This window comes from Balaenoptera physalus, assembly GCF_965194825.1.
Source record: "Balaenoptera physalus genome assembly, chromosome: 21".
NCBI classification, from domain to species: domain Eukaryota; kingdom Metazoa; phylum Chordata; class Mammalia; order Artiodactyla; family Balaenopteridae; genus Balaenoptera; species Balaenoptera physalus.
The window spans coordinates 30,845,771-30,860,289 of record NC_138902.1 but is presented as its reverse complement, the minus strand read 5'-3'; the positions used below and the strand labels follow the sequence as shown (position 1 = coordinate 30,860,289).

At 36.8% G+C, this 14,519-nt stretch overlaps 2 protein-coding genes across 43 annotated transcripts in view; one reads left to right on the top strand and one right to left on the bottom strand.

Moving 5' to 3' along the window:
• The window catches only part of SORBS2 (sorbin and SH3 domain containing 2), a 202,842-nt gene that overhangs the window by 17,909 nt on the left and 170,414 nt on the right, over nucleotides 1-14,519 (bottom strand). For 25 of the 39 annotated variants that reach the window (XM_082444742.1, XM_082444762.1, XM_082444740.1 and 22 more), the window contains 6 exons: nucleotides 11,960-12,048; nucleotides 10,547-10,593; nucleotides 6,475-6,589; nucleotides 6,261-6,389; nucleotides 4,922-5,125; nucleotides 1,342-2,118 (listed from right to left, as the gene is read on the bottom strand). In XM_082444742.1, coding sequence (XP_082300868.1) covers nucleotides 1,342-2,118; nucleotides 4,922-5,125; nucleotides 6,261-6,389; nucleotides 6,475-6,589; nucleotides 10,547-10,593; nucleotides 11,960-12,048 — 1,361 coding nt within the window. The remainder of the gene's footprint in view (nucleotides 1-1,341; nucleotides 2,119-4,921; nucleotides 5,126-6,260; nucleotides 6,390-6,474; nucleotides 6,590-10,546; nucleotides 10,594-11,959; nucleotides 12,049-14,519) is intronic. The other 14 variants (XM_082444758.1, XM_082444759.1, XM_082444769.1 and 11 more) reach the window with 1 other exon arrangement.
• CFAP96 (cilia and flagella associated protein 96) overlaps nucleotides 1-14,519 on the top strand; it is a 183,967-nt gene that overhangs the window by 168,303 nt on the left and 1,145 nt on the right. For 2 of the 4 annotated variants that reach the window (XR_014258391.1, XR_014258392.1), the window contains one exon: nucleotides 5,989-6,120. Coding sequence is in view for 1 of the 4 variants with exons in the window: in XM_082444853.1 (XP_082300979.1) it covers nucleotides 5,989-6,045 (57 nt within the window). In the remaining 3 variants the exon portion in view is untranslated. Of the gene's footprint in view, nucleotides 1-5,988; nucleotides 6,254-14,519 lie in introns of those variants that run through there. The other 2 variants (XR_014258393.1, XM_082444853.1) reach the window with 2 other exon arrangements.

The following is a 14,519-nucleotide window of genomic DNA, read 5'->3' as shown; positions in this document are numbered from 1 at the left end:
CTAGGGGAGTTACGACCTCTGCCTGTGCGTGTGCGTGCATGGTGGACACTGGCTGTGAAACCCACCCCCTGAGCACCACGCTGGGGGTGCTGCCTGCAGCCGGCAGTAGCGGTTCCTGCGAACCAAGCCACATGTCTAATCACATCTTAAACTAGATTAAATTGAAGGGGAAATTAGTTATTTAAGTAATTGACTTAGAAATCTGCTTGACTTACTGCAATGAATGAATGATCTCTATTACTAAGCAGTGTGTTTATTTTATGCAAATGCAGACATGGCTACGTTCTTTGTCCAGATGACATTTTCTCACCTGGTTAGGGGACAGCCAAGACTCAGGCTTTTGTGGGTGTCTGGCGGCCTAATGGGCACTCACCATTATTTAATGCCAAGAATACCCCATAGAGACCAAATGCCTCTACATTTGTTATTGGTAAGAGCTTAATTGGAAATTATGGGGTTTTAAAACTGATTTTCATTGTTAAAGAGTTCTAAGTAGAGGAGCCATGGGGGAAAGTGACTTGCTTAGTGGCATAATATGAATCATTAATTTTGTTCCATAATTTCAATATTTGCCAGTAATCATATTTGCTTTCTAATTCGCAGATTAAATATTTGAGACATCAAGTTTTGTTTTTCTCTTTTTTGAAAGAGAGAAGCTTACAAGCTAAAGATTTAGAGCATTTCCCTCTGAACTGATTAAAATTATTGCCCAAGGTTCTTTGTTTGGAAGGTGAACATGTAGGACTCCACTCTTAGGTCGTCGCCAACTTAAAGCCATTACCTCTTCAGAAAGAGTTGAAAGGGAACTGCAGTATATTTTTCTTTTTTGTTTTCTTTTCTTTCTCTTTCTTTCTTCCCTTCTTTTTCAAACTGCTACTATATCAAAGATATGGTGTATAGTTTTCTCACCCTGGAGGTGAACTAATCTCTCTGCGTAGCGATTTCCTCATCCCAAAAGTGGGACTAATAATATAACCCACCCTACTGAGCTTTGAAAAGTAAAGATGTAGCGTTCTTAGAAAGCTGTCTGACAGTAAGAGCTCAACTATTAGCTATTATTATGAATATTAAAATTAGAAAGACTTTAAATTACAAAAATGTTTAAATATGGATTTATAGTAATAAATAAATAATGGAATAATATCACATATTTACATCATCTTGTTAAAATTTGGTGTGTTTCTATCCATCCCTCCACCCCTACCTCATATAGTGCTGTGTTTCTTGCATGGAAACCTTCTAAGACAGTGTCAAAATTGATGTTTATTAATATGGTTAACTGTACTAGCTAACCGTAGTAAGACTGGTTAGTTCTTCAGGAATTAGGCAAAATTAGAGTACCTCTTCACTGGTTTTTGCTGCATCGCTGTCTTCCTTAGGGCTCCTAGGGTCTGTGGGGATTGCTATTGGAAATTTTAAGCGGTCAGCTTCCCTCTCCTCTTCCTCCTCTTCTATGTGCAGGAGTGGTGTCACCTCTGTGCCATCATGGCCACACCACAAGGCATCTGGTTCTTGAGACTCTGGCCCTCTTCGGATACCTGCCATGACCCCCTCATAGATTTCCTCATCTTCTTCTCCAATGACGGGGAGGGTTTGGCGCAAGGAACCCACACTAGCGTGTGCAGAGGTCACGAACTTATCACCTAGGACCTCAGGTACTTTTTCAGGGCCTGCAGAACCCTTTCTCATTGTTGTCAGATCTGCAAGCTGGTTTTGAGGTGTCTTTCTGGAATCCTGAAGCGGCGCTGCCTCAGGGGGCTGGGTTGCAGCTGAGGTCACACCCAAGCGGGGGAGAGGCAGCAGAGAGGAGGGTGGCTTGGCAGGTGCACATGCTGGCGGCAATGGGAGGACAACAGAGGGGCCCTCCTTAATTTCAAGGGTAATCTCCTCTGGGGTGTTTGGTTTGGCTTGGTCAGCAGGTAAAACTAAAGCACCAAGCTTCTCTAATTCGTCCAATAAGTTGTCCAGAAAAGGAGGTAGTTTTGGGGCCAAAGGCTTTACCAGTGGACACTTGGCTGTCAGGGACAGCCACCCCGGGGTGATTCCCTGGAGAGCTCCTTTATCTGGGCCACATGAAGCTTTGTGCAAGGGAGGGGGGACTGGTTCGCTGGAAGCCAACTTAGAAATGAGCAGGATATATGAAGTTAAAAAAACATGAAAATAATAATAACGCATTAAAACACAGAGACAGAGAAATGCAGAAAGTTATGATGGTGAATATGAAAAATATTTTATGCTATGGTCTAGATTTGCTTATATTTTTTGAATTTAAATACATAAAATAATTAGTATGTTAATTGAAGATTTATCTGAATACTTTATACTAGTATTTGGAAAAGGTCTATTAAGTGTCAAATGACAAGATAAAGCTGTCATAGAGATTATAAGAACAGACAGCAGAATCTTTAGAGATTTAATTTAATAGACTACTTCTTTCAAAGCAGGTTTCCAGATATTGATTTAATATAAATGACTCTGAAATAATGTTAATGTAGAATGAAAACCAATAATTAAACCTTTTTTATTCCCAGAATCTGTTTAGTGTTCTTTCTTCCTGTGCCAAATCTTTTGAACCTTCATCATTTTCTTACTTGGGTTTGCGAGGTGATTATAACATATGGCATAAAACATTTTTACATCATTATATGTTAACACATTTCTAAATGAATAAGTTCTGAGAGATATTTTTTAAGAACAGAAACCCACGATCAAAACGAGACTGAACTTACATAACTACTATTTCAAAGTTTTAAAAAATCCAAAGTAAATGTTGACATAGAAAGGGAGCATATGATGCGAACAGGAGTAAACTCCTGCTAGGACTTCCATTCTCTTTTTCAAAAGCTGGACATTTTATATAATCTAGTGGAGGTCTAATTTATGAAGCTTAATCTCCTGAAGTAAAACAATACTTCTGTATGTCATAATATTATCGCTATATTTTGGATACATTGAACAAAACAGAATTTTTTATGTAAATTCATTAAAAGTTGTTCTAGAAGTGTTGCCTAGAAACATTCTAATACATTTATGTATTGTTTTTGGACTAGGAAGAATGCTATATGCTACACATATGAAGGCCTTGAGAGAGGCTGGTGGAAGACATTTTGCTTTGGTTCTTTCCAGGTCGATGATTTGGGTTTGGAAAGAAAAAATCTTCAAGAAAGATTGCACTTGCTGGTTGATTGTTTAGGCTGACACGTCACCGGTGCACTCAGCACTCTTGGTCCTTGGGCCTTAGTACGGATCAGTGCACAGTGCACTCTCCACTTAACTTTTGACTTCTGTCCTATAATAGGAGTGGGGCTTTAATAGAATTTATTTAGAGTTTTTAAAAACGGAAATGTGATGTCGTGTCACCATGGGGTGGGATAAATGAGATTAAATGTCACAGAACACTTGTGAGCGCCCTTACAGAAGATTCAAGACTAAAGGCTACATAGCACCTTTAGTGCTAGGAACATTATGTGGCTGAGGAGGAAAGGTCTTTAAATTCCATTATCGTCATGGCTACTGCTACCCCGTTACTACCCGCTGCTACTACTACTCCAGCTCCATGACCGCCACAGTCACGAATATCCATGTTAATGGGTTCAAAGTGCTTAGCCTTACCGTGGACTTGCTTCTACTGAAAGTTAAATTAAGTATCCTGAGATACCTATATCACAAAAATATACCTATAATACAAACATCATATAATTATCTTGTCTTCCAAAAGCATTAGAATTGGATTCTACTATATTAAAGGCAGAAATATCAGAAATAATATCAACTTACATTTGAGTCCCTCCTAAAATAAAGATAGTATGTCAAGAAATGTGATTTGAGTATGTCCAAGAGTGATTCATAAATCACAATGAATTCCCTCCTCTATTTATAAATATCACTCAGAAAATAATGTATTTAATGTTTAGTATGTTTTGGGTATCATGGTTTAAAAGTACATTACAGTTCTTTTTCTGAAAATGATTCAGTTCAAAACTACTGAGAAGTTCCCTTCATTTAGCCAATGACATCATAGTATACATTACCAGTTGGTAAAACCATTAAATATTTTTCAAAATTTATGAACGTAAGCTTTTCAACGTATTTTTCCCCAGCAGTGAGAATAAAACACTAATTAGTTTTTAGTGAAATTTGTACATTTCTCGATTTATAAAATGTAAAATCTGGTATTCTAAGAGAAAACTTAGGAAACTGAAAATACATTTAAATCATATTCTCAGCAAAGATTAAAACATTGTGATCTAAAATATTACATTGCCAATATTTTGACATCATGTAAGAATTTCTTAAATTTTAAATAAGCCTTTGTAGATACATACTTATTCTTTCTTAGAAATATTTATTTGAAAGTACAGTCGCTTTGAAATTTATCTGATAGTTCTTTTAAGATGACTGAATGGTGGATAAGACAAAGATATGGATGAAGATTCTTTTCTTTCTAGCAGTAGAAACTACTAAAGGAAGGATGTTGCCCTCTAAATGCTGAGCTCTGCTAGTGAAGTAAATGTACTAAAGAAGATTGTGGAAAATTTTATAACCAATCAGACAAAATTGGAAAGTACCAAACTGTTCCATTATCCAATGATAAAGGATTGAGAGTAACTGCTCAGCAACCCAGTCTTCAAAGAAAAGTAGAATAAATAAAATGCCTAGCCTTAGCCCTATAAAAGAAAATGCTTCTCTTAAGATAGTAGATTCTTTATGTAGTTTCCCTTTATGTAGCTTAAACCTTTATGCCAGCACCCATAGGAAAAATTAAATTATATTGATTTGATCTGGCACTTAGAAACATAACATGTAAATCTTTTGCTTTGCCATAGCTATGATGTTGTAATCTAATGTCCTAAAATCATGTACCGATTATGTTACTCTGAGCTCCCAAATATTATACTAATATGCTAGAATGTTTTCTTACCTTATTTGAACTTAAGCTGTGGATTCTATCACTAGAATAGCTGTGGGGTATTGGAGGGTCAGGGTAATCCTCAGCACCTTTGGTTGTATTCTTCTTGATGACTTCTACATAGGAAACAGGGAAGATGCCTTGTCTGTTGCTTCCTGGAATTTTACCTTCATACCAGTTTTGATCAACTCTTTTAAGAAGAATAATTCTATCTCCCTGTAATGAATATCAGGAAAATGCATTAGAAATAGAGATGTGATAACATAAAAATTATAAATGTCAATGTTTTCTAATAAACAATAGTTTTCCATCTGGGACAGCCTTATACTTCCAGTGTTTTGTTTTCGTTATAAGAATGCAACTAAAGCCTCAGAGCTTACTCCCAAATTATGGCTTATCAACATATATGCGGTTTAATCATCCATTCACAACATTAGAATCTTTCCTAAGGATATTTGGCCTTATACATGTTCATACTGGTACTGTGGGAAATGACATGTGTAAGTTATTTCAAAAAGCACAGTAGTTTAACCTGCAATGTGTCGATGACAGTACCATCATCTGATCACTGACAGATTCAGGGAATGAACTTATGTAGGAAGAGCTTCAGAAAGTGCATAGCTTGCTGTGATGGTGTATCTGAAATGGGTTATAGAAGTCAACCCCTGGAAGGGATGAAGTTGGATAGCACAATGTTTTTCTTCTTTATCTACATGTTCTGAGTTGTAACAGAGTGAGGCTAACAGGATGGGGCAAAGCTAGCATCCTAGATAATGCATAGCTGTGGCCAGGGCTGACATCCACCCGGTCTGCATCAAGATGGTGTAGCACCAGCATCCATTCTGATTGGTGGGTGGCCGTGCCATAGCGGTCAATAATATTTTTTATAAAACCCCTGGCTTTTCAATGATAGAACTTTCTACAGTCACTATTCCTGCTAGCTGCAGGATCAAGCCAATGCCACAAAGCCCAGTTTAAATTTTGAATTTGATATAATTTTTGAATAATAAGGCAGCAGAAGAACACTATTTTGAACTGTATTAAAGTGCTATTTTCTTTTGATGTTTCCACATGTACAGCTCCTGATATTTAGCCCGAGGCACCCCTTGGAGACAGTTTGGAGCCTCCCAGGCTAAACCACAGAGGGAAAGTCTCTCTGAGAAGTTTTGCATCCCACAGGGACCTCATCTGGAAGGACACAGGAGTGGCAGGTAACAGTGACTCAGGGCAGCCTGATGGAGTCCTTTGCGGAATATGAGGGGGACACAAAAATGTCTAAGGAGAAAGATGACCTATCTTAGTTTTGAAAATATACAGCCTTTCAAACGCACCAGTGAAGAAAGCAGGTTACCTTTCTCAGCGATAGCTCCACATTTGTGTCAGCGCTGAAATTGTATTTGGCTACAGCTTCTCCGATTTCTCCGGGCTGGGCTGGGGGAGGCGGTCTCGCAGGCTGTGCTTTTTCAGGAGGTGTGAGTTTCTATGAAGGAGAACAGTTATTTATGCTTGACCTGTGGTAACCCTGGAAACAGCAACCACGTAAGGAGGAAGGGGAAGGGACTTACCTCTACGTATGAGATTGGGAAAATGCCCACTCTCCCGTGGTGCTCTCCCTCATACCAGTTTTGATCAATTCTCCTGAGGATGTAGACAGTATCTCCTTTCTTAAATGACAGCTCCCTAGAAGAGATACATTTACATGTTTTTTTTTTTTTCCTGATGTATGGCGATTATTCTTAAGATCAAGATTCTCACTAGATCTGTATGTGGCTGGGAAATATACTTCCAATATTGAAAAAAATCTGTTGAGTCCAGTTAGATGAGGATTTTCCTTGAAAATTTTTAGAATTCCTTTGAAACGTTGTAACTTTAGAAATGATTTCAAAAAGAACAAATGTAAACATCACATCTGATTTAAGTCACAGGCAGATTAATATGAAATTTAAAGGCGGGGACAGACTTGCTGTCTAGTCCTTGGTTTATAGTAGAGGAGTCCTGAAGCTTGCCATAAGGCTGGATTTATTCCGCACCGATTTTTACTTGTCCTGAAGCTAGTTAGCTACTTACTTCTCTCTCTCTCTCTTTCTGTCTCCTTTTGATATGTGAAAGCTTACAATAAGGAAACCAGTATCATTTAGCCTTAGCACAGAAGTGCCAACATGAGAAAAAATTTTATTTGTGGATCCTTGAAGCTGGTTGACAGGCATTTAAGTAGAATATCTTGATAATGAATTTATTTTGTGAAACAGAGATTTTATACTTTGATTTTTCAGTGAGGCACAAAGATAAACATTTTAAAAAAGTGGAGTATAATTGACCTGTAACATTATATTAGTTTCAGGTGTACAACATAATGATTCAGGTATTTGTATATATTGCAAAATGACCACCACCATAAGTTGAGTTAACGCTGGTCACCACATATGTTACAATGTTTTTTTTCTTGTGATGACAACCTTTCAGATTTACTCTCTTAGATGCAGTACAGTATTATTAACTATAGTCACAAAGATAAACATGTTTCAAGAGCAAAGACATGCACAGATTGCTTGTAACTGCCTTTATACCTTCTGTTTTTTAAATATAAAAATATTTTCAAGAAACTAACTATGCTTTTCCATTTGGGCTGTTTCTAAGGAGACAGTAGGTAAATTGGAGTATTTAATTTTAAGTTATAAAGACATTAGTCATCATAAATAATTCACGCCTAAATTCTCACCCTCACTGCTTCAGGTTTTCATGGCTTCATCCCCCAGGTAATTGTGTCTCTGTGTTATTTTGCCTCCACAATTATGTCTCATTGGAGGGTACTTATTTCAGATCTTTTGCCAAGAGCCCCATTTTCACACACATCTGCCTTCCCACTCCCAAATCTTCTGCGTTGCTTTGTTCAGAATCTTGAGTTGGATCATTTATGTGTGCAGAATATATAATGGAGAGAGGTTTATATCAGATGTAGAATATTTCATGTTGATTAAAAGAATTAATTGAAAAAAAGTTGCATAGTAAAAAGAATTATTACACATTTAGAAGTGCTAGAACTTTCACATTGAATCTGTGTTAAATTTTCAGTAACCCTGAAAGCAAACAAGATTCACAGGGCCTTACATTCAAATACAGTACTTCCCTCTTTTATGCAAGCGCCTAATGTAGAAAATAAAACCCAAAGTGTTTAATGTTTACAATCCAACTGTTTTATTTACACCAGGTATGTTTTATTTCTGGAAATGAGAGTAGGAAGCTTAGCTTAAAAAAAAAAAGTAAATAAGAGACAACTAATTATTTTTCTTTTAAGTGTGAAAAGATATCTTTTCTATGTGTAAAGACTTGTATTTAAATTTTTGAACTCGTCTAGAAAAAAGGACAGTGGTCTCACTCTCCAGTTTTCAAAATTATGTTCATCTCATCTCAGAACTAGAATTTCTAAGAGTCCCATTTTGACCAGTGTGCTCCAACCAGCGCCTACCACCTTTGACCAGTGGCCACTGACAACCTTTGAGAATAGCATTTTCTCTCATTTTCCTCCTTAACAGTTGAGACATTACGTTTGGTGAGTTACTTGGGTGTCTTTTTGAAAATTAAACTTTCTTGTGTTAAGTAAAGAAAAACAGCTTTTAAAACAGATAATTATTTGAAACAGAGATATCTATCTCTTGTTTGTAAGATGTTAGGCACAAAAAGCACTCACATCTCTTGCAGGACATTTGGTCCTGCCCAAAATGTCCGTGAGACATTTGGTCCACATGAAAAGGTGCTTGATATCTGGTCCTGTCCAAAACAGTTTGGCATGAACCAAATATGCTCATGGACATTTTGGATAGGACCAAATGTCTGCTAACCCTCACATCTAGCTAATGATTGAAATGACTTAAAAATGTGGCTATAGTCCTCCTGAAACTTTCAGCGCTCTCTGGGTGTGTGAACCTTGTTTTAAAGCTGCATGAGTCATCCATAACCTTGATTTTTGTGTCAGGTACATAACTACGTTGGGGGTGACAGACAAGCGCTCTTTACATCTCCTGAGAACAGAACAGGAGGAATGTGATTAAGCTGCAGTCAGATAAATTTATTGATGGTATGGGGGAAACAATTTTTTTCTTACTAAAATTATGGGATGGTTTCCATGGGTGATTGTTCAGTCTACTTCTCTGGAGGCTTATAATACAATTAGATTTCGTTGGTTGAGGAAGACCTTTGTGAAAGTGGGATGGTGCAAACAGCCCTTCGGAACAGCTGTGTCATTTACACTCCCATGGGCAGCGTGTGGGAGAGTGGGTTTCCCTGAACCTTTGCCAACGTCAGACATTGACAATGAGGATGTGGTCTTGGAGGAGGGTGAGGGGCTTGACACTTGGAGCAAAAGCAATCCAGTGACAGAGTCAACACCACAAACACCTTTCCTCTGCACTGTACCTCATCTTTCTTTCAATGCCTGTTTCTAATTAAGGTTTCTCAAAAAGCTTGTGAGCCCTGGGCATATTTTATATGCTCTGTTATTCCTCAGGACTTCATACATCTAAGGACACTTTTGATCGATTGTCACAAAGAAGAAATGAAATTTACATGTTTTATGTCATTATTTTATAAAAGTGACATGCCTTGTACAAATTATCACACCATATCCAAAGAACAGTAGCTAGGACCATAGTGTAGTAGAAACAGAGCAGATGTTACTTATCTCATCAAAAAAAGTTGTAAGCTTTCCTTCAGGATTTTTTTTAACCCCAGATTTAAGCCATGTTTGAAATCTTCACTTCTAAAGAGAATTTTCTTATTTAGTTAATTTAATTCCCAAATTCTGAGTGATTTTATTTTTTATGTCTTCTGCCAGAGATAGATTCTTTAACTATTAATTCATATAATATGCATTTTTATGAATAAATGCTTTGGTTATTGTATATATATTCAGCTAAACAGCACGGTATAATTTAATGCCAATATCTTGAATTCTAATGGAGACCAAAGTTTCTTAAGTAAGGTCTGTGACATGGGCCATAACAGAGCTGGAAAACTCACTCCTATTTAAGCCTCCTCATGTGCTTAGTACTAGCCTTCCCCAACCCCATGCTCACCTGATGAACAAATTCCTTAAAAAAAAAAGGTAAAAAATTACGACACAGGAGTATGAAAACACCAACATCAAAAGACCACAGGATAGAACTGTGCTCAGAGTCTCTAAGCTCTGAGTATTGAGAAATGGAGATTTTACTGCAGGAGTCTTCATACACAATTCTAGTCTTTAACCACAAACTATCCTTAATATAGTTGGATAAATAAATGATACAAAATTCTCCAGTTAAGTGTTACTCCCCAACAATTTATTTTTACTTCATTCTCCACATGAAAATTGTAGAAACAAAGATCCTTAATTTCGTTTTGTTTTTCCTATCCTTTTGAACTCATTGTGCTCTAACATGTTTGGTGTAATTTAAAACTCAATGTTTCTCAACTAAACTCAAAATGAAAATAAAATTACCCACATCCCAATCAATTCAGAAGGAACCATTTAGAGTAGATTGCTGAATTGGGAATTAGGTCTTATTTGTAACACATCCCAGTGCAATATTTGTCTTTTAAAGTATTATTAATGTATTTAAAGTCAACTTAAATCATATGATGAACACTTATCTTACTTACTTGGATGTCTGAGCCTTAAAATCGTAAACAGCTTTTGCAGGCAATTTCTGAAAATGAAGGAAATGGTTAGCGCTAACTTAAAATTATGGATTTCCTATAAAAAAGCAGTTTCACGTGAACTAAAGAGAAAAGAAACCTCAAGGAATGATTAAACATATACAATTTAAATCATTTATGCAATTTATAAATAAATCAATTAGTTCTTTATTTAGGTATTTAAACTATAACAGGAATGTAACAGATGACTTATTCACCATAACTATTGAATATCATATTTCATCTTAGGAACTAAGGTAAATGAATGCCATAAAAGGGGAATAAAATGCCTTCAGAGGATTCAGTCCTAAGTATAATTTTGGCTTTTCCTGGGATAATTGTGGAAAGTCAATTGCTGTATGTCCTAAGTATTGACACAACTTCTGAATCATAATAAAAGGACTGGAAAAAGTCAAGAGGGAAGTCATTACCCCTTTTACTAAACACGTATTGACATAGTAGCAAAGAAATATTAGCCCACTTATCACTGAGAGGCTCGTTAGTGGCCAAAAGTATAGGCTTGGTCATTTTATATTCCCTGGAGAGTTCAGGAATTCTTCAGCACACAGTAAACCAGCTGCTTATCTTTGAGTTATGATACGATGTGACTCGTGCCCACACTCAAGCTTCGGGGCCCGCAGATCTGCCTGGGCCACTTGTAGCTACTTCCTCTCTGATTCCAATAATCCCCTCACCTCACTCTCTTTCCCTGCGACTCTGGTGAACTTTGGGCAACCTGGATCATTTCTGACTTCTTTGGGGGTCCACAGGCCCTGGACTATGTCAGACACCTGTAGAGAACTTTCTGGAGTGGCTGCCAGTCCAAGACCAGCCTTCAGTTTCTATCAAACCTTCATGGCTCCAAGATAGTACAAGCCAGACCTCCAGCCCTGGCTCAGGACCATGGACAAGAGCCAGTAGGTAGGTGGTTCTCAGGGGCAGTGTTTTGTTTTCAGGGATCCTTTCTAACAAAAGCAGGCCAGCAAAAACTGTTTCTATGGAATTTGTATTGACTGGCAGCACGGCTGACCTAGGGCTGTCCCCTGTATCACTGGGCCAGAAATTTGTACAGGGGAAACCTTCTTCCTGCAAGGGGCGGCCCAGCTCAAGACTCTTTAATTTATGGGTGTCAGGTCAAGACTCAGAGAGTCACTGTCAAAACTGGATTACAACTGGGGGAGACCTGCCGCTAGGGTCAGAATGCAGCTGGCTTCAAGTCCTTTGCTCGGGCTCCAGGGAAAACTGTTTCTAGTTTCTCTGCCATCACTTTTGGGTTTTAAATCTGGGTTCTTTACTGGTTTTGGACGTAACTTCGGCTGGCAAGTGCTTTATCAAGTATGTTGGTGAAAAAGACTCAAATGATACAAAACAGACTACCTCTTTTTCTGGAGTTCCTCTTCTTTCCCTTGGTGCACTTCTCCCCAAATCAGTCAGTGTGGATGAGTAACTTCTAGGGGACTCACGGTCTATTGGAAAGGACAGGGCCAGAGTGAGTATCCACTTAATCAAAAGCAGACTTGTTTAGCCATTTTCCCTGGCGGCAACTATTTACCCTTCACATTTGGAGAGACACTGCAATGGAAAACATGGGTCTAAAACTCATGGGTAATTATAAAGTTGTGATATAAGACAAAAACAGAGCATTTTAAGAGGAAAAATTGATATTTTTCCATTTTTTCCTTTTTCTTTTTTCTGCAATACAAGATTACAGAAGTATTATAATCATAAATGTAAATATAATTGTAACATTGCTGATATAATTATACTGTAGCACCTGGTATAGACAATTTGCAGTTACAGGGATTGTTTACTTCAAAGATTTAATACTTTCGATTCCTTTTTGCCACCAGTTTATAATTACTATGATAGGGCCTGGAGAAGATGGAGAAGGTAGCAACGACTTATAAAAACTGAAACATGCTGTGGAACAATTTAAGAACATAGTAATGAAAAAGAGAGAAAAATAAAGTATGATGATGACAGAACTATGTCATGGCCATTCTCTTCCCTCTTTCTCTCTGTTTTTAATTACTTACTGAGTCTGAAGATGGCATCTTAAAGCTTAAGGCTTAACAGGCCGTTACCTGTTGCCTTCCTTTGTGTTCAACTATCTTATTAGAAAGTGAATATCTATTCCAATAAACAAAGGGATAAAAATTTTCTAAACAATGTGTTGCATTGGTTGCCAAATTACTTATGAACTATTGCATTGTTTTTGTTCACCTTAAAACAAAATATACATGATTAATTACATTATAAAATAATGATTGCAAGTATCTATTAATGGTATCTTATATCTCATGCATTCTACGTGGAAATGTAACTGATATTGAATAACTGGAAAAGTAGCTAATTTACTAAAACACTAGGTTATGACATGTCTCAATCAGTGAAAATTTCAAATTGTTGGCATTGATTTAGAAAATTTGAATTTTCTGTTTTTGAAGCATGTCGTATAGTATAAATGAAAGCAAAGATAAATACTAATAAGATAAACAAATTTGTGCAATGGTAACTAACAATTGGGCTATATATATTACATTAATATGAAATCTGAATTATGTCTCTTTTTTGCCTATAGAGATTATATTCTATGCTACAAATTCTGAATTACATGAGTTTGAATCTTGTTTCTGCTACCTACTGTCTGTGTGGCTTTGGTCAGATTTCTTGTCCTCTTTGGGCATTGATGTCCTCAACTGTAAAACAGTATTTACAATAATATCTATCACCTAGGTTTATGCCGTGTTAAGTAGATAATGCATGTAAAGCACTTTGCAGTGTCTGGTGCATAGAAAACTCTCTTGACAATACAAGTTTCAGCCTGGAATATTCATTCCAGCTTCCTAAAATTTACACAGTAAACAGATGCACTTTAAGCATTAATGAAAAGAATTGGATAAAAATATCAAAACATCCTGTTTTTCAGTACCGTAAACCTGAAAAAATGTCCTCTGTATTTGAATTGCTATTTGGCCTTGTGTTCCACTTTAAGGAATAATCCATCTATGAAAATGAAGTTGAGAGTCACTTTTATCCTAAATAGTCTAACTCAAATGTCAGTATAGGGTTGTTTTAGCAGAAATAGAAAATAAATTAATTAAATAATGGAAAGGAAGAGAAAATGAATACAATGAATGATGGAAATGAGACTTACATGGAGAGAGCTTAAAGATATATTCACAAAAATTTTATCCCAATTGTATCTTTTAAATGGAAAACGTTATTAAACAAGTCCTATTCTCTTTTAATCGCCAATCAATTACTATATTACATATTTTGGTTTTGCTTCCTGAGTGTTTTGATTTAGTATCTTCTATATAGAATGTCAGCAAATTATTTATTGAATGAATGACTATAAAGTTAATATAAGAATCAAGGAAAAGACTGTTAGACTATTGGTTTTGATTCGTTTTACAACGAAAAAAGAGCTAATGCAAAGTTGTCAGTTTCTTAAGGATACTGATATTCAATTATGATTTTTGCCTTGAAATTCTTTTAAATTGGTAAAATAAGTTTAATTGGTTGTTTCTATGTAACAGTTGGTTCAACCCTAACATCAAGCTACAAAATGGTTTTCCCTTTCGATTTTGAATGAGTAAATTTTTGTGAATTGATGATCACTTTAAGCCACACATCAAGTCCAAATATCCCATGAGCAAATGAGAACTATTCAGTAAGGCATGTTTGCACAACAAGCATTTGCTTCACAACACATAATGAATCCAAGTGGCCTCACAGCTCAAGAATGATGAATGTAGGAATGGAAAATGAAAGAGCTGGAGGGTGGGCATCTGAACCACAAGGGAAACGATAGAAAAGTTGATCCACCTTGGAGGCTCAGTGCACTGTCGTGGTCTTGGTGGTGGTAGTTGTTGTTGGTGTCGTCTTGGAAGGAGGCACTGTGAGGCATTCTCCCACAATCGTTCTGGTACAA